Consider the following 20344-nt stretch of genomic DNA (forward strand, 5'->3'; position numbering starts at 1 on the left):
GCAAGCAATAGTTACTAATAATCAGCGCAATGGCATACGGCAATGAGATAAAACGATAAAAGGCTCCCTGCATATATTATAGAGTACAACACGCGATACACTCTCCCAAAAGGAGAAAGAGAGAGAAAGAAAAAAATTTATCAAAAGAGAACGAGGGGAACGAATCAGCAGCACGAGAAAAGGGCGGATTGGTAGGTGGGGGGGGGGAGAGATAAAAGTCGTTGAATGAAAGAAACATGGCGACCGAGGGGAAACGACGTCGTTGACGTCGCTCTTGAGAATAACATTATACTGGTCTTTTAAACTCTGCCAAAAAAAAAAGTAGCACAAGAGAGGAGGTGCGCAATGATTTCTACATAACGAACCATGAGTAAACAGTTGTGCTAACACTGTGCACGTTAATATTGCTGTTGTTTGTGTTGTGTTATTTTGTTGCTCCGTTTTATCGCATCTACATTCTACATATATATATGTATACATTGTCATTCTCCTCCGACTCCGAAACTGTCAATCGCCGAGAGTGGGGAAACAAACCAGCCCAGCAGCAGCAGCAGAGTTTTCAGTTCAGTTCGGAGTTTTTCGGAGCAGTTGCAAACGTTCACCCGTTCACTGCTTATAGAGTTTGTTTGTTATAATCTCATTCCACTCGTCTCCTCGCATCTAACATCGGTTGGTGTCATTATATTGTGTTATTGTGTACCGTGTGTATGTGAGTGTGCATATACGTGAACTTTAGTGGGCGGATTTCAACAACGTCGACGACGATGTTGCACGCAATATTAATATCGGGTTCAATTGCACCAGCAGTTGTTGAGCTAGTTCAACACGATAGCTGATAAACTGCACATGTAGATATGTATAACAAAAAATACGCCTCCCAAAGAGGATACGTCTAACTGCTCACATACGCCTACTTGACTCCTTGAAGCTAGAGAACACGCACCACTGTATATCGGTCTCTTTGAGTATTTTATTCTTACTCTTTTTATATACTTCCTATTTTATTTGACATTTTTTTCATTTTGGAGCGCGTGTGCGATGTGTGTAGTGATATGTATGTTAAGTGACCAGAAAAGATAAATAATATACCTAACACGATGTGCAGTGATTGTATATAACAGACAGGAAGCTCACTGCGAGCGTGTATTTTCATTTTATTGCGAACAAGATAAGAGCTCAGTGTGCAATCAACGTTTGTTTTTTGTTTATTTTACTTTTTACTCCAAAAAGTGTAGGATAAAAAATGTACAATGTTCTTTTGAACCTCACTGTGATATTAACGAGTAATTTTTGTGCGTCAAATAATGTGCTCACTTGTGTGTTTAACATAAGTAAATATTAATACACTCGTGTCAATGTGTCTCAAACAAGGAGAAACAAATTATAGAGGTGCGTATGACGTAAATTGCTTTCATCGAATCCTGGACGTCATTTAAATATCAAGGGATATTTTGCACAAAAAAAAAAACAAAAGAAAACAGCGAGGAAGATTTCAACCGAAAGGAACACCTATTTACCTGTACAGTATTTTTATGTGTCATCTTGGTTGATTCATAAACGGTTTTTTCATTTTGCCGTCGTTCTTCTTGTCAAGACCAAAGTGAACCAAGAAAGAAAGAAACTTTTTCTCGAATTTCTACATCTTTTTCCAATTTACATTCAACTCCGTCAAAAATTGAAGAAGAAAAAAGAAAGTTGGAGACGCAGTGACGTCCTCTACCTGTTTGTTTTTTACCAAAATATAACATAGACACACCAGAACTGACCACGAGGAAGCGGAACTAATAATAATATACAAATATTATATACACATCGAGAGTTTTGTATTGGACGAACCAACAACGTTTCCTTTGCGACAGTATCATATACATAGTTACGCCAACGATAATCATTTTAACACTCATCAACGACGACCAAGGCAAGAGAGAAAAGTACTTATAAGGAATAATGGATCTGCTCACGGAGATGAGGATACCGACGCGAGCGGCTCCGAGGCCGCCGGTCGATAATAACGCAGCCACTGCCGCACAACAGAGGAGCAACAATCCCAACTCCCGAGTCTGGGGCAACAGGTATAACAACAAGCGCTCGTTTTACAATTATACTTTATACTAATTCAACTCCAGCCTAATTTCTTGTATACATGTGTACGTAGGATATTTATGCGCACACACCTGTTGTTCAGTTGTTCGAGGGAGAAAGAATGTGTATTTTCACTTTCCTTTTTATGAAGTATGTGTATATATGTAACGTGCATCACCTAGAATAATATACCGTGCAAAACTTTTATTTCAACGTAAGTATACGGTGTACTTTTGGCTACTGCACATGTACATATTGCGTGCGTGCATCAGAGAAAGAGAGAACACGAGGGGCACCGAAACAATGCCATTGTCTGCGGTTTAATTGCATTAAGCTCTCACCCCCGAGCGTGTCTCACTTATACTTGTACTCCTTACTTATTTGCTTATATTTTTATTCTGAAACGGCAACTACTATTTATGTATACCTCACGAGAGATAAGAAGGAAGCAGGAGGTGGAGGATCTCCAAGGTCACGGATGAGCCTGTCAAGGGAGAGAGAGAGAGAGAGATCGTGTAAGCTGATTTCTCATAGACTCGATATAATCCTCCGGCGGTGGAATACACAGTATACATGTCATGTGTACACATAAGTATTTATCTCAGCGTCGTTCTTTGACGTCCGTACCTACATATACATATTATATACAACGTGTCCTCTTCGTTTTGAAGAAATTCTTCCAACACGTGCTCTGAACACGAGAAGGAAGCTTTGCATATTCGATTGGAACCGGTGGACACCGCAATTGTCCCGTTTATTACAACAACGTGCGCTAGTGGTGCAATTGCCTTCTTAAAAGTAACAACCGCGCACGGGAGCATATTGTAATATATATATATATATATATATATATATATATATATATATATATATACTTATGAGCATTGTACGATGGTGGTTTGATCTGAACAAGAAGAAGAGGTGTATAGAGTAAAACGGGTACACGTACATATTTATTCATAGATGCGCGCTTTTGAATTTAAACGATCTGCTACTAGCCATAATAAGTACATATATTATATACCCACACACACCTCTTTATTCTGTATCAGCTCTGGCCTGCTTTTTTGTTAAATTTATTTTCCACGTGCGCGTTTTGTAGGCCAGTAGAAAGATTGACTTTTCTTGCTTTTTTTTTTTTTTTTCCGGTACGCTTATGAATATCAATCGTTAAGAGACCTGGCGTCTAAAAATGTGTACACACGTACCATTGAAAAGGCGACTCGAAACTCGGGCGAGGATTATCGAATGATGGAGAATGTGATAAGTTAAGGCACGGTATCAACAAAACGATTTTAGTGAGCGCGCGCGCGAGCGCTGTGTATATGAGCGTGTCTAAAAATAATCGGAAAAGCCTTCCGAAATAGAAAAGCTCTGGAGAGAATTCTCCCGGTAAAGTACGTGCGCGAGCTATAGGGTAATACAACTTGCGCTTTTGCGTGCTTTGAACCCCCATTGGAACCGATTTTTTGTTTCCAGACCGGTATGGGATTTTACATCGTTTCACCAAGCTCTGCCGAGCTGAACGATTTTTTCTTTTTTTCCAAGCTGGAGAGCGTCAAATATTTTACTTGTTGTTTGCTCAAAAAACGTGTTTAATCAGCGTGACTGGGTGTTAAACATCTTGCAGCTTTCTGTGCATTCATGTATTCACCGTTGGAAATCTAACGTGGCTGGTTAAATATTTGATTTTGGCTGTTTATTTCGCGATTTAATGGCGCAATCGACGAAACATCTGTAGTTTTTGGTCGATCGGGGGGAAGGAGGAGCCAAAGATTTGTCGAAACGATTAATCTGCGTATTTCCTTATTTTTCGCGGGGCTTTGTTTTGATTTGAATAAAACGTTACGTGACGCACGGACCAGGCAGATATCAAGATCGTTTCGAACGCCGCGAGATATGGAAGTTCGCGCGGGGATATTAATTTTCTCGAATCGCGCATATCGTATGTACATTACATATGTATGGTATTTCTCAACGCGCCTTTTTTTTTTTTTTTTTTCGTTAATTATTGTTTTTCACGTACAGAAATTAACGCCTCCTCGTACGCGAAAGTTGGGAGTTGCAAAATGGAAGCTTGTTCGCGAGAGAGCCGTAAATGGTGGTTTTTTTTTTTTTACCGTTGTTTAACAGCGCAATCCATCGAAATTGCCTGTGCCAAGCTTACCTCTAATGATTTGGACACGTGGTATCCGCTGTTTTTACCATATCCAAAAGCCAACGAAATGGAAAATTTTTTATTTATTTTTTTCGCCAAATGTTGAAGTGTTTTTTTTTTTTTTTTTTTTTTTTTTTTAATTTGCGACATGTCAAACACGAGGAAGCCGGTTTTTCGCGTCATTTTTTCCAGAAGCCCGAACAACATCGTGAAAGAATGTCGACCAGCGCGTTTTCCCGCTGCTGAAATGTAACTGTTTAACGACGTCAATTGCGGGCTTGTTGTTATTATTTTTTTCTTTTTTGTTTTGTTTTTTTTGCCAACCTTACGTTCACCCGAACTTTTGTTCGAGCATTTAAAAATTTCTGGAGGAGAAAAACGAATGACGAGCCAAATTGGGTGATCTCCGTGTTGATTATCCGTCGGCACGGTTTCCAAAGTTGAAAAAAAAAAAAAAAAAGAAGAAGTACTTATCTATCTGGTCTGTAGCAGCGGTGATGTGTACTCAAGTACGAGTATGGTAAAATCAATACCTGTATGCTTCATGAAATATTCATCGATCCAAGTAGTCCCCCGCGTCTAAACAACAGCCAAAGTCACCGAATTGACGATTCCAGGGCATGTACGTGTGGGTACATGTACATGAAAATAATTATAAAGTGGGCGCGTTATCGCACGGTTGTAGCCTCTATTTGGACATTCTCGAGCGCACACACGCACGATAGGCGGGTATTATATATAATATATCCTTTCGCTTCCGCCTTTCGAGTTTCAAACGCGTTCGTTGCCGATGTGCCCTCCCTGCCCCACTCCTCGGGTTTCCCGTATTTTTTTCAACTTTTTTTCCTTCCACCGGATGACCTTCGCTGCCGAGAGAGTACTTCCTCTTTTTCTTCCCTCTTTCTCCATACACGCGTTTTATCGAAATTCGAATATTGTACACAATAACACTTCGATTGCCGTTAAACGATTTGCAGAGTAGCAATGTATAGCAGGTGGGGAGCTGACATTTTTTCTAATCGCTATACATACGGGCACAGTTGACGTCAAGCTATTGTCAGAGTTTGCCCGCAGCAGCCATATTAGAGAGCAATTATTTATAAATCTGTGTTACATCAACATATGCATATGTATACACGTGTATGGTACGTAACAACGCGTTTCTGCATCTACAGTATACGCACATGAGACAATAATATTATAACGTGTGCACCACTTGTGTGTGGGAGGTCTCGCAGATTAAAAGTTGTTACTGGTTGGAAAGACGCGTTCGGAGTTCCATTAGGATTCATCGTGTGCATCGTGGGCATAAAAAGTGTTACGGTATTCGATTAAAATAAAAAAAAAAATAAAAAAAGATATTGGATTATTGTACTCGATTTAGCTCAAGAACGTCCCTCGGCTTCCTCTCTCTTTCGTAACTCTTTGCTTTGATTCTTTATCGGCACCTTACGTTGCTCTACGTTTTCTTCCACTCTTTATTATACTTCTTTTTTTTTTTTTTTTTTTTTTTTTTTTTTTTTTTTTTTTTTGTTACTTCACCTGAAAAGTAAAAATATATTTTATTAGTTTAGATTTACGTTAAATTTATTATTAATCAAAGATACGCTTTTTTAAAATTTAATTATTATCATCAATAAATTCAGTACACTCTAAATCGGTAAAAAAAAACTATTCACATCGACAATGGAGTGTTTATTGATTTGATGGTAAATTAGACAATAAAAACAGTGAATTTTCAAATTATGCCTCTCACTTCTCTGATTTAAAAAAAAACCAGTGGCACTAACAGTGGAATTATCTCGTTTAAATTGCAGTAACGATCTCTTTGGTGTTCCTCTGCAAGCGCCGCAAAAGAAAAAACCACCTCCTCGGCCGCCACCTCCGAAATTCACTCCCAAGTATCAAGCACACAATCAAGAGAAACCAAAGAAACCGGTAAGCCACATCATCATCATCATCATCATCATCATTATATCACCTATTATTTCTTTTTTTAAATTTATATTCTTGCATCATCCTGTTTGGCCGTGTATAATCGACTGATACTATATATATGCATGTAGTATCAAAGGCACTTTTTTTACGAAAAGCGCAACGAAAGAGAACAACGACCATTACCTCTGTCCCATCACACCCATTTGACCCGGTTCATCGCGAAACCTTTCAACAACCTTTTTCTCCAGCGTATATACCTGTATGTATACATATATGCCACTGTACACGCCTAAACCTAATGAAACGGTATACAATATACATCGCCCGTTCCATTCACCTTTTATAGTACCCATCTCTGCAACACCCATCATCCGTACGGTATATACTTTCGCTAATACCATGTATGCACGTATAACAACGAAATAAAAATCCACTGCAGGCGAGGCCAACCGAGCTCCTCTCGAATCTCTTCGGCAGAACAAAAACCAGCAAGCACCAGCAATCGATGATCGGCTCATCGTCCTCCAGCATCGTCGGCAACAACACTCGGACCCACACGAACTTCACCAGCACTACTAATTTCACCAGCAGCAGTTTGGCCTTTCCGTCGTACAAGTCGAACGGCCACCACGAGGGTGCCACAACAACGACGAGCTTCGCCCTGATAGATCTGAGTCCGCCGGGCTCCCCGACCTTTACCACCCGGTCGTCCAGCGACGGTGTCAGCGTCGACAGCTTCGGCAGCGACGGCAACTCCAATCCCTCGGCTTTTACCACGAGCAGCGGGAGCACCTCGCAGACCGAAAGCGCCTTCGAGGATGACTTTGACTTTTTCGGCAACCTGGCCGCCCACGGCAGGAAGAAACAACAGTCCCAGGCCGTCGACCCTTGGCGCGTCAGCTCCAGCCAGGATCCCTTCGGCTCGCTCGAGCCCCCGAGCTGCAAGCCGATCATTCAGCAGGTACTTTTTATGTTTTTCAATTGTCACGTTGGATAATAAAATTTCATCCCATGAGTCATCATTGCGACGTGTAATTTTTTTGTTTTTTTGTTTTTTCCAACAAACGTACAAAAACAGTGGCCTACAACGGCGACGTCGAGTCAGCAGTTCCCCTGTACCAAAGAGGTCGGGGAATCAAACTTTTTCGCCTTCAACGACGCCACCACGTCGACGACAGGGAGTAGCAACGCGAGCGGTAGCCCCTTCGACTCTCCCGGTCGGCACTTCCAAATGCCTACGATAATTTGGCCAAAGAAAACGACGACGACTAAGAACGTCAGTGGGGCAAAGCCGAGCGTCTACCAGAGCAATAATTACAGCGGTGCACCCAAATTCGCGCCCGCCGTTGGTACTTTTGAGGAAGAAAAGCCGTCTTGGAGCGACGATGACGACGATGAAACGGAACCTACGGGCTCATCACCACCGATGCCTAAGTTACCACCACCACCACCCCCGCCTTTGGAATGCACGGATGATTTGGAAACTGGACTGCAGGTGAGACAGGGAGCTTTCAACAACTTTCTAATCGTTTTGATTGAAAAACATTTTTCGTCATTGGCTGTTGCGATCTTGCGATTGATATTTTTTCCCCTCTCTGTTGTTTAAAGGACACGACGGAACATTCCTACGGCGTAGCGTTGTATGATTTTCCAGCGTCGCAGCCTGGTGATTTAGATCTGAAGGAGGGTGACATTGTTTATTTAACGAAGCTGATCAACGACAATTGGATGGAGGGTCGAGTGAACAACCGTGAGGGGATGTTTCCCATTAACTTTGTCGACGTTAAGATTCCTCTGCCGGGTTTAGAGACGAATGTGGTCAATGCGCTTTACGCCTTCAAAGCCGAGACGAGTGACGATTTGTCCTTTGAGGTGATTTTTTTTTGTCTGATGCGCGATTTATTGCTGCTTGGTTCTGCTTTTAACTGTTGAAAATATTTGTGGGGTTTTTCAGGAAGGAGCGAGTATCAAGGTGTTATCGAGGATATCGGATGACTGGCTGTATGGAGAATATAAGGGCAAAAGGGGACAGTTTCCTTCCAGTTTCGTCAACAAAGTACCAAATGATCTCCCGAACCATTTATGAAATTTTATCATCCAAATGTTTATGATCTGAGTTAAGAGTTTAACAACTGAGGTAAAGCATTGTTTTTTTTCGCTTCGTCATTAAAGCATGCCGATTTTGTAAGTGTCAATTGGCGAGCAAAACGAGCGAGACCACGAAAGTATGTTTGTATAAAAAAAAATTTATAATAGCTATGGTCAATGTTTAAAAAATATATTATTACTAAAGTACTGCACTACATGAATTGACAAAAAAAAAAAAAAAAAAAAAAAAATAGTTACATTCACTGGCAAGAAAGTACTGAACACTGCTCAATTGTAAATATTAAATTCGCATTAAAAGCCTAAAATTTTTCTGGATGAAAGTAAGAATCGATCAATTTCCGAAAACATTGTGAAAAATTTATGAAATTGGCTTAATTTTTTAGTTGATTTGGTTATTTTTAATCAGTTGAGAACTCTTTTTTTAGTTAGATGAAAAAATTTGTAAACTCAATTTTTTTAGTCTTAAAGTTGAACAGGGAGAATATATTTGTAAATATTTATTTACTTGAAAAAAAAAATTCTTTTCTATATCATTTTTGTTGACAATCTACAAGCGTTATTAATTATTTTTTAGTTTTGTTATGTAAATATAGCGAAACATCCATGAGATTTTTAGTGTTTATAATATAGGGTGTTTTAAATATTTTTTTTTTTTTTAAGAAAAAAGGCGTGGCGTCCAAGTTTACGGGTGCAATTTTGATTATTTATTGTAATAAATATTTTACAACTATTTACATCATTTGTTTGTTCATTCTCCTTTTTCTTGGATCCATTGCAAATAATTATTTATAAAGAAACAAAAATTACTTTACATCATAGTCCAGGTCATAAACGTATAACTATTTGTTTATAAACTTATTTTATTGAATCTGGAAAACGTAATCAGTTGCAACCTCTAGAGAATGGATAAAACAGGTTTGGACATTGCTTGAATCTTGTTATAAAGCTTCTTACGAAGTAGAACGATTAAATCTGACGATCCAAGAATTTTCCTTATTTTTATCTTAAAATACTAATAGTTTCAGTACCTTTTTTCTTTTTCCGACATGGGCGCACAATAACTCAGTTAACATGTTCTATTTTTTCAATTTTAATTTTATAAACTGATGTTGAATTTGACTTGTTAGTAATAATATATGAGTCAATTATTTTTTATTCAACAGCCCCGCAATATTTTAATTATGTTATCTTAAACCTCATACTATGTCCATGTTTTTTTATAACTATTGAGTTTTAAAGAATATAATGCTGACAAACACTAATTTTTTCGGTTTGAAAAATCAATTTCCTGCAAGAGTATTTTTGGATCATGTTATTGCGGTTAAAAAAAAAAATATTAAACAATTGCAAAACATTTCTTTTACACTCGTATTAGTAAACCCAACCCGTATCCTCAGATACGAAAGGCACATATGTCGAAACTGCGCATTGCGACGGCAAAAACATATAGCTCTCTCTGCAATTGAACATACATAATATGTACACACACACACACAAAATATTCATTCGGCAAAACGCAATGATTTTTCAACGATAATGCAAGCTCGAAACTTTGCTCTCTAATCAGATAAAATGGATGGTAATTAGACATAGTTTTATCTTTTAAAATCCATATCTTTTCATACACTTATTGCGCGTATGAATCTTATAGCCGAGAGGTGTCGTAATTGAGTTACCATTCGTGCTCGTGCGGATAGTACACTTTTTACGTAACGCGTTTATAAATTTCTATCCGCGTGTGTTTATTTAGAATGATGCTTCGACCGGTTTTTGCTTTGCTCTCAAAGACGCGTGCGTATAACTCTTGGGAGATGCTATGAAAGAAAATTCTACCGCTGTTGTTAGATGAAAAATAATTTAACCATGGCTTTCAACTTTTGATCTAACCAGCGGCCTTAACGCTTCCTTTAGCGAGGCAGTGTATAATTTTTACAAGGCAAGGCTTCAAGATATTTTATTTTCCAATGTCTCGTTTGAGTCTCAGTACTAATAAAATTAACACTCGAGCAATTTCAATTTCTCCTATTCCTTCGACCACGATTATCCGATGATTTACTGTAACTTTATGATTACAGTAATGGCAGTGCTGAAAAAAAATTTGCACAAAGTACAGATTAAAGTTTTACGCGATCAAATTATTTTTTTTTTTTTTAATTTTCGATTCTTCATATTATTATTATTGATTTGTCTACATATAAGATGTCTAAATATTTGCATTATTAATGAGAAACAGTAATGTAATAGAATTTTCAAGGGTATACTCGGCAATGAAAACATTCATTATTTGATTGTTTTTTCAGATTGATTGTTTTTATTTCAAGGCTGAAACTTGCGTGTATTATATAATTTAACAATTTTCGTACACCTCGACTGTTGCGGACAAAGAAAACTTGTTTAAATTCATGTATATTCAAACAATTTAGTCTTCTATTCTCATTATAATCTTATTAATTATGACTGTTTGTTTAACTGACAAAAAAATATTTGAAAAACCACAAGCAAGTGGTATCTGCCTGGCATCATACTATTCTAGAAAACTATAAGAAGCAAATTTGATATACCACTTATTTCGTCAATATAAAAATTTTCTTGTCATTGCCAGACAAATATCAAAATCTAGAAGTATTCGTAAAATTAGAAATACAATATATTTATATACAGAAGTATTCATAAAAGAACAGCAACTTTAGTTAAAATCAACTGGAAAAAAAAGTAGTACAAGTGGCTCACAATTTCGAAATATTCTTTTAATGTCTGGAACAAAATTTTTTAGGACAGTACACAACAATTGTATCAGTTCAATACAACAATCAAACATTTTCGATGTTTTACAGTACAATTTACCTCACGAACAAACAATGCGCAATTTATTTTAAATATTTCGCTTCTTGAATATACGTATAAAAACTCCGTGCTTAACGTAAAATCTTAATTACTCATTAAATATCACCGTGATTAGGTACATACAATCAAACCAAGGCTACAAATCAGCGTTTCAAGTAATATTTACACGTTTTAATTTAGTTTAATTTTTTATTTTTTTCGTCTTACATAGCTAATTATAAATTTAAAATTTATTAAGTTTCAGATTTTATCTCTTTTTCTCAAAATATCGCACCAATTTATTTTTCAAAGGATCACTTTGCTCTCTTTCTCTCTTTAACTGGACCGCATCCTCAAAGTCTACATGTGAAACTGTTAGTTCTAATTTTTAGTTAGGCTTTGCAACGATACCTAAATTTAATCCAACAAAACCACTTACGATCTATCAAGACGCACTAACAAAATTTCTGTAGTAAAAATTTCTAAAAACAATAAAAGTTAATTTGAATTATTTTAAATGTAAAGAAAAGAAGAAAAAAAAAATCAGTTACAATAAATAACGAGATCAACTTAAGAGATACGAAAATCGAAATTAAATTGTTAATTTTCACCAATCGTATAAATCGTAAAATTCAACGCGCAACACGTTTTAGTCACTTAACTACACCTCTATACATAATTATTGTACTATATCCTATTCGTATTTACAAAAATATGCCTATCATACAATTATCAAATGCATATATATTTATATATATATATATGTATATTTATATGTATGTATAATGTATAGGTAAACTTAACCGAGTGAGCACGCGTTTAAAATATCCGTATAATTTTTTTGAAGGCTACATCATAGTAATAATGGCTCTCTTTCTTGTCTGACTACACGCATTTATCAATGCAATATAATATTTAATAATAGTTTACATTATTAGGACCTGGACGTTAGGATCTTGAATATTCGTTTTCAATTCAACAATCATCATTTCCTCAATCCATACGATCGACCAACCCAAGAGGGCGAGGAAAAAGAAACAAGTCCTCGAGCCTCCGCTTCCTTAGTCCGGCTTGTAAAGAGGTATTTTCGGAATAAACTCAATCAATAGCACCTGTAAGGGTTGATCATTTAGTAAGCTTGTGGATAAGCTCATCGCTTTATAAATAAAAAATGGGTAAACAACTTACGTATTCCATCATCGATGAGCTGTCGCACCTCTGCTTCGTCAATTTCCATCGCAGACCCAACTTGTGATACAATCGACTGTTCTCCCACTCCAAGAGTTTGTTCAACGAGTGCTGAGTCTGAGGGAAAAACCAATTTTATACTTATACAACAAATCACACTTGTAATTATGTGTACTTATTTAATAGATTTAAAAAACGAAATGTACCCTTCTACTGAGACAAACGACGGGCCACAGGGAACAGCCGAGGGTGCAGCAGCAGCACACGCATCCGCAAAACAGCCACTTGACATTGACGGGTAGGGTTTTTTTGAGCACGCTGTTTATCCGCATGATCGTCGCCTTGAATTCTTCGGGCGCGACTCGCGACACCAGCCCGTTAGGAAACTCCGACTCGAATCTGTTGCTCAGCCCAAACCTGTGTATGCACATATTTATACAATTATAAGTGATACACATATTATATATATACATACAACATTATATTTAAATCAAATGGAAATTGCACGTATGGACTATTCGTCCTCCGTCTCATCCTTTTTCTCGTCTTTGTTCTTTTGTCAAGCACTTGATATAGGTACTCGCGGTTTCAATGTGTAGCGTGTACACCATTGAGTATAAAATATTATATATTCATGCAAAGATCATGATGGGCTATGCTGTTGCAATTGGGCTGTTTCACTTGTTTCATTCATTCATTCGTTATTATTGTATTATATATTCAAGAAATTTTATTTTAGCGTTTGCAAGAAATACATGTGCATCTGTAATTACGTAATACTTCGATTCAGTGTAGTACGTGTATACGCCTATAATAATGGTGCGTGAGACATTTTTTTATTCATCTATTGTTTCAAACAAGACTGGCTCGTTAACATTCATGTAAGTAATGACGTTATTGCTGGTAATATTTTTACGACTACAGTAATTGCCGAGTAAAAAAAAAACAAAAAAATAAAAAAACAAATGTCATCGCGTTGACGTTATGAATTAATGATGAAATAGTTTGAGAGAGCCAAAAAAAATTTGGAAAAGCTCAATAAAAATAAATGGTACGAATTTTTAAAATTACATATAAATATAATAAGTCATCATAGGTAAGTTTTACAAGGGTTTCATAATAATTAAATGCTTAATTAATTATTGATCTCGTACATCACAATAATGATTTTGATTTAGTTTTATTTTTCAAATTAAACGAGTAGGTACTGGTTACGTTATAATTGCCTTGAAGATGAAGAAAACTCAGGACACCTCTATGACTGTATTTTGGAGTATAATATTATAGTAGTGGAGTATAATATTATATCAATATGACGACGAAATATTAATGAGAAAACATTCATTGATAAGTTAAAAAAAAAGAAAAGAAAAAACTTATATACCTTACAGGACCATCAAACATCAAAATCTTGAAAGCACGTGTTTTTCGTATTCATTTTGTATGCTGATGTTCATTACTATGATTGTACAAGTCAAGGTTTCTTTGTAGATTATTGTGTCACTTTCGTGCTTATTCTACGAGATTTCCATCGCACGTGCTCGCAAATATTGATAAACGAAGAGAGAAATGTAACAATTTAAGGAAACAATTGTAGCGTGGGTGACGTGTATGTGCGCTCACATAATCGTGTCAAGAGGCTTGTCAATATTATTCTAATGCTAATATGGACAAACAGTTGAAAGGTGTAAATGTACTTATGATCATTTATATACGTAATATGCAATATATGGGTAAAAGTATAGTTTTGATCATAAAATCACTGAGGGAAGGGATACAGCAATTTCCCGTACAATATAACATTATGACCTCGTCGAGTCAGAACATGTATAGAAATGAAATTCCTTCGGGCCCCGAAGCAATGTTTTGTTTAATCGGTTGATTTTACAGATCACTGGTATGTCAAATGGGAAAGTAATCGATTACACGCTCAATTAACTTCGTGGATTTAAAAATATGGTTTTCTTCCACAAAATGAAAACCTCAATGAAAAATTATCTTTTTACAAATAATTATCAGACATCAAGCGAATGTATAAAAATTATTTCCTTCTCAATTTAGACACATATATATATATATATATATATAAACTTGAAAATTAGAAACGTAGTAAAGAAAGTACGGATCAGACAGTGTTGGTCGAGGCGTCGAGGGAGTCATCAGTCATCAGTGACTTGGGGGAAAAAAAAAAAAAAAAAGACTCCCACCAACAATTTATTACTAAGTAGAATGAATCGTAAAGAAAAGAAAGTAAAAAACAACAGCTACAAATCACACTCTTTTGCTGTTTTTTATCCCAAAGTTCCCAAGAGAGGCCTTCTACACATCAGAGCGTCGAACGAACGATTAAAAGACGGCTTTGCTCGCGCATATGTGTTGTTGCAGCACATGAAACGAAAGAACATCAGAGTGAAAGACAAGAAGGAAGGAAAAAAAAGGTACCGACTCGACGGAGGTCGCGTAAACAGAGCGCTTTAAATTACTTTGTACGGCATGTTTATATAAGTGTACGCCTTTTTTTTTAACATTGTGCGCCCACCACTACTTATTTTCTTTTTTCGGCTGGAACATTTATTTTTTTTTTTTTTTTTTTTTACTTAACAAAGGATCCGAGAGAGTATAAGTACGAAAAGACTCTCCGCGTTTACGAACGTGTACTGCATTTATTTATCCAGGCAACTAGCTTCATATACGCGTATATCTAGATTTACTTTTGTTCGTTCGCTGACGTTTTTTTTCCTTCGTTTGCTCTATTTTTGTCCGTTTAATCGTGGAATGACTGATTGCTTTCAATCGATTCGAAACAACAACAACAGACTATCATAGTAATAGTAAGTATAATAATAAATATAATAGTGCACACGCAGCGCTGCTAGCATTTGCAATTCGATTTTCGTTTAGTTTGAACAAACAAAGGCATGAGAGGCAGGTGTCACGAGTAACAGGCGATGCTTTTAAAAAGGATGCGTTTGTATGGGAATTTTATATTTAAAACACGGTAGCGAAGGACTCAATTTTTAAATTTTATTTTCCCTGAAATAAGAAGTCGCGCATTTTCTTTATACAAACGCGCAAGTGAATAATTCGCGTGCATGAATCATACTGTTGTTTTGCAATCGACTCGAGAAAGCTTCTATATATATACAAACACACAGATAATAAAGAAACGGCTCATAATGAAATTCGAATTAAAATAAACGTACATACAAGCAATTGTTTCCCGCGGCATGTTGTAATACGCATATATATACGTTTGTGATACTTTTAAATCCGGTTGATTGTGTTCCATTATAGCGTGATTATACTAGATACAGAAAACACGTTCTACGCGAAGTGAATCGCATGGCATACAAGTCTAATACGTAATTATGTATCGCAACCCGTACCTTACCAACATAAAGCACGTATACTTGCATCCGTATGAATAAGACTTGACGACCAAAAAAAAGACTCCGTTAAGTTATGTGTATATACTTGCGGACTAACAATTAATGATAATTATTGATCTTCTCTTTTGCGCAGAAATTCGCGATAAGTAAGTGTGTTTTCTTTTACCACGAGAATTAAGTATATAAGTACTTGCAGGGACAAAAAAGAGGGGAAAAAAAAGAAGATTGGCCTAACAATGTGAGCAAGTGACTCCGATAATCGAATCGCCCGTCAGAGCTAATAATTCTAACGCGTCATCTAACAATACTAATAAAAAAAAGAGATAACGTATGAAAGTGCGTAACATGTTAATGCAACTATACTAGCACCCGTATATGTATAAATCGTGACAAATAAGCATGTCCACAAGTTTTTGTAGGTCGTGATAGACTGGCTAGTATTTACATATTACCGTATAGAAACCATTTATGTTAAACAAAGCATAACATGGGTAGGATATATATCTCTGTTTCTCCTACGATTTCTGTCGAAGTAAATTTTCTGCTCAGCTTTTCTGACAAAAAAGATTAAGAGTGTAAAATAAAAACAAACAAAGATCTCACTAATTAATCAAGTGTATTACACCTACGGCCGCAAATGTATGCAACTCCGAGCACAAAGAGCAACGAGAGTCCAACAAAAGAGTAAAAAAAAAAAAAAAAAAAAAAAAAATGATGTGCGCCTTAAATTAGGAACAAATAAGTACTCTTCTGAGCGACTTATATGAAAGTAAAGAGGGAAAAAGAGTAGCTTTTCAGCTTACACGGTCATATTGCCAGCACCGCGGATGATGATGGGGTCGGGAACGACGGTTGTGTACAAGTGCTCCTCGAGGGCCTGCTCGATCTCGTCCTCCTCCTCGTAGATAGCGTCAAAGTCTGCCATCCTCGGGGGGTATATTCTACTGGACACTTGTAATATATTGTATTTATTCGCCTCCTCTTGAGTTCGACCTTGCCTGCGACTCTGCCGCGTTTCTCTTTTCTTTCTTTCTAATTTCTTCTTCCTTCACGTTCACCACAGACAGAGAGCACAAGAGACACCCCACAAACACAGACACGGGTACATATATGTTATTTATCTTAACGATGTGATAATAACCTCGCGTACGAAGATTGTTTTATAGATTGTATGACGACGTCCTACTGATATGCACATGTATGTATTAAGAGTATCTCCCGAATCCGAATGTTAAAAAAAAAAAATAAATAAATAAAAAATAAAAAGCCAAATTTATAAATAATCATGCGCGTGTGTCTTCAGAGAGTCGTCTTCGTCGTCGTCAACTCCTCGAGATCAGCAGCCTCCGCGTTAGCAGCCGCAACATTTTCCTCGTCCTCTTTTTGTACAAAAGAAGTACAATAAATATATAGGTTGGTGTGTATGTGCGTGGGTGCAAGGAGACTAACAACGTAACAACATCGACCGCACGGCGCAGTGAACGACTGCGTTCGACAGAGTCCGAGCAGCCGAGAGACGATCGTGCGCTATGCGGGTTTTGTGTTTTTCTATATATATACGATCATGCTCCGAAACTTTTTTGTTGGTATTCTGCTTTCTGCTATTCGACATACACAAACGCACGCACACAAATCGTGCGTCAACGCGTGGGGGTAGATAAACAGCTGTTGCAAATTTTGACAGTACCGACGGTTGATAAGTTAAATACCATCATCCTGGGTGTTTTTGCACCCCCCCCCAGACAGGCCCCCTCTGCTTGTGCGCTAAAATACACACTGTTTACATCATTTTTTGCAGCTCAATACATTTAACAAAAGCATGCAGGAGTAGCGGAGTATACTTTATAGTACAATTATATGTCATAAGAATAGATAGTAAAAGTAGTAAAAGATATTTATTGAGTGTATCAAAATTAGAACGGAAAATTAGGAGCATTATAAAAAAGAAGCAGTTTAGGACGATGATGGAGAGCTGTCAAGGTGGATTGTGAGGGTGTGCGAGGTGAAGTCGTGATTTATGATAAGTACTACGTAGAAAACCTAGACTTCTGGACACCCTAAAATCATCTAATCCTGAAATATCTGGATGGACTTAGGTAAGATATAGCTATATAGAAAAGAATCGATACACCTACCGACATGGCACTACCGACTACCGACTACCGACTGACTATTTACTAACATACAAGGCGATCGTGTGTATATGTATGCGCCTAGTCTGTCTCGAACGAGTGTTTTTATTAAGTTTTTCTTTACTTTTTCGGGGCTGGATTTAAATGACAAGAAATAACAATGGCTACAACGAAGCTCGAAGAGGATATCAATAATATACCCCTCGCGGACGACGATCCGCAAGGTAAAAATAATGTTGTACATTTTGTGCGCTATGCCGCTTGTAAGAAACACCACAGCTAGCGGTGACTCTTTTGGCGCGTCCATAATTTGACCCAATTAGTTGATGATCTGCTTTGCTTCTTTTTCAGTTATAATACCAGACGAGGAGAATAACACAAAGGACAATAATTCGAAAGCTTCTGAGACTCTCCAACAAGGACAGAACATGAACTCTATACTTTCCAGTTTCACCAGTGACAGTTGCAACAGTAAGTTATTTGCACACCATTTCTATGGGTATTTCTTCTTTTTATGTCTTTCTCTCTCTATCTGTTTTTTGTTGTCATCCAAATCATCGAGGGGCTATTCTTCTGGTCATCACTTCATTACTATGCTGACACTGTCATTTTGATCACTACCTTTTATTTCACTGAAAATAGCGTTTGTCTCATCTATTTTGTCTTTTCTATGAATGGAGACAGTTTTTTAATTACTTGCGTGTCTTTTTATCTAAACCATGAGAATGATCATTTGTCACTTTTAGTCATTTGCACATCATTTAATGATCTTAAAAGGATAGCTCCTCGTTAATGACAATTTTGTTCATCTGTATTTGTTCTATTTAGGATGTCTTCTAGGTTTAGATCCAGATTGTAGCCCTGATGAACAGCAAGAAAAAGCAAGATTAATAGCACAAGTCTTAGAGCTCCAGAATACTCTTGATGGTAAAACCACGTTTGTTTCTCTATCAAAGTTGTGCTCACGATATCGGTGGTACTTAATTTATTTTCTTTTAGATTTGTCACAAAGAGTAGATGGAGTCAAAGAAGAAAATTTAAAATTAAAAAGTGAGAATTTAGTGCTCTCCCAGTATATAGAAAATTTAATGGCAGCATCTAGTGTTTTCCAGTCCACAAGTCCAAAACCTAAGAAATAGCTATTAAACTTAAGAAGTACAGTAAAACTTGGACATTTTGATTAAGTGATGTGAAGAATCATGAAAACTGCTGAAGTTTTATACATGTGAAAGTAAGAATCGTGAGTCATAAACATTATGCATTTTTTTTTTTTTTTTTTTTTCAGTAATTCAGTCGCACATCGCACTGTGCCATATTTAGATTTATTGTAAAAAAATAAAAAAATTTATATTTACCAAAGATCTGCTCGACAAAATGATGTTATATGTATTGTACAATAACTTATAAAGGATTTAAAACACTCAGCAAATAATTAAAATTAATTTTAAATGTTATACATACAAGAAAACTTTAAAAGCTGAGGAATTATAATTTGAAAGCTAAATGTAATTTAGTAAAATATAATTGTTTAATTTTACAGACTGACTTCAACTGCTCTCGAAATTTTAAATAGTCAAAGTAATAATATGATAAGTTAATTAGTTGGCTATGCTTTTACTGTATATGCTGTTATGTGTGGTTGTAAGCTTATAATGCGAATAGTTAGATAATTATGACGTTAGATAATGATAAAAAGTTACATGTATGCATGTTAGAGGCACAGAACTCTGTATCTCGCATTTAAATCTCATTTTTTATTATTTAACTACCATAAAATGACATACAAAGTCTTAGATAATATAATTATTAATTATGCGTGTGAAAAAACTAAAGTAATATAAAGAATAAAGCCGAGTGTAATAATAAAATTGGAAGAAAATGAAAAAATTGGCGCTCGTGGGCACAAGCTACATGCACAATATAAAATAATGTAACATTTCGTTATAAGAAACCACTGGATCATAATAAAATATTATCCATGAAGAAAAATGACCCTTTTTCTCTTTTGTCTAAATTTTATTTCAGAAACTTCAGAACTATTGATGAATATTACACAATTAATTTTTTTTTTTTTTTATATCTCATCCAACAGTATCATCATCTCTCTCACTTGCATGTGATCATCGGCAAGGTTATAATTGTGGTCACTCTATGGGGAGAGAGCATGACAGCAGTAAGAGGTATTTTATAATAAAATATACCTATTTTCTAAGAGGAAAAGCAAAAAAAAGAATAAAAGCGCCTCGACTGCCGAGGTTCCAACCGGCGCCCGCATCGTCTCTTTCTCCTTTTGAAAAACTTCCTCTAACCGTAGTAATATACCTATATGCATAGGTACTCAAGTACTTCCAGACTTCCACGTCTCGACGAAAGTTCTTGGAGATAAAAAAAGTCCATAAAATCACTTGGCCCGAAAGAGACGCTAAATAAGAGGAGGCGCGTGTATTGTACCCACCAGCGGACCAGCCTTCCGTATTCATGTACACGACATATATTTCGAATATACTTACCTGAGTCCCCCGACC

At 36.5% G+C, this 20344-nt stretch overlaps 3 protein-coding genes across 8 annotated transcripts; 2 read left to right on the top strand and 1 right to left on the bottom strand.

Moving 5' to 3' along the window:
* Positions 1-243: 243 nt before the first annotated feature.
* l(3)05822 (SH3 domain-containing lethal (3) 05822) lies at positions 244-9019 on the top strand. 4 transcript variants are annotated; one of them, XM_089589176.1, is made up of 7 exons: positions 244-370; positions 520-2072; positions 6058-6178; positions 6618-7139; positions 7257-7673; positions 7787-8050; positions 8133-9019. In XM_089589176.1, the coding sequence occupies exons 2-7, from the start codon at positions 1948-1950 to the stop codon at positions 8262-8264; spliced, it is 1581 nt and encodes a 526-aa protein (XP_089445302.1). In that variant the 5' UTR covers positions 244-370; positions 520-1947; the 3' UTR covers positions 8265-9019. The 4 variants fall into 4 exon arrangements, with proteins under 4 accessions (XP_089445302.1, XP_014219560.2, XP_014219561.2 ...); XM_014364074.2 differs by having other exon boundaries at positions 244-2072; XM_014364075.2 differs by having other exon boundaries at positions 244-669.
* Positions 9020-11013: 1994 nt separating this feature from the next.
* On the bottom strand, positions 11014-17159 carry LOC106647601 (cysteine-rich hydrophobic domain-containing protein 2). Of its 2 annotated transcripts, XM_014364079.2 has the most exons (5): positions 16829-17159; positions 16491-16733; positions 12505-12715; positions 12299-12415; positions 11014-12222 (listed from the first exon to the last, which is right to left on the bottom strand). In XM_014364079.2, exons 2-5 carry the CDS (start codon positions 16610-16612, stop codon positions 12172-12174), a joined length of 501 nt encoding a protein of 166 aa, XP_014219565.1. In that variant the 5' UTR covers positions 16613-16733; positions 16829-17159; the 3' UTR covers positions 11014-12171. The 2 variants fall into 2 exon arrangements, with proteins under 2 accessions (XP_014219565.1, XP_014219564.1); XM_014364078.2 differs by having other exon boundaries at positions 16491-17159.
* Positions 17160-17494: 335 nt separating this feature from the next.
* On the top strand, positions 17495-19075 carry LOC106647569 (uncharacterized). Of its 2 annotated transcripts, none has more exons than XM_014364020.2 (5): positions 17495-17783; positions 17972-18043; positions 18171-18290; positions 18648-18746; positions 18819-19075. In XM_014364020.2, the coding sequence occupies exons 1-5, from the start codon at positions 17774-17776 to the stop codon at positions 18956-18958; spliced, it is 441 nt and encodes a 146-aa protein (XP_014219506.2). In that variant the 5' UTR covers positions 17495-17773; the 3' UTR covers positions 18959-19075. The 2 variants fall into 2 exon arrangements, with proteins under 2 accessions (XP_014219506.2, XP_089444840.1); XM_089588714.1 differs by having other exon boundaries at positions 18660-18746.
* The last annotated feature ends 1269 nt before the right edge of the window (positions 19076-20344 follow it).

This window comes from Copidosoma floridanum, unplaced genomic scaffold (assembly GCF_036245765.1).
Source record: "Copidosoma floridanum isolate Cflo_tuat_1 unplaced genomic scaffold, Cflo_Japanese_pri ptg000007l, whole genome shotgun sequence".
NCBI classification, from domain to species: domain Eukaryota; kingdom Metazoa; phylum Arthropoda; class Insecta; order Hymenoptera; family Encyrtidae; genus Copidosoma; species Copidosoma floridanum.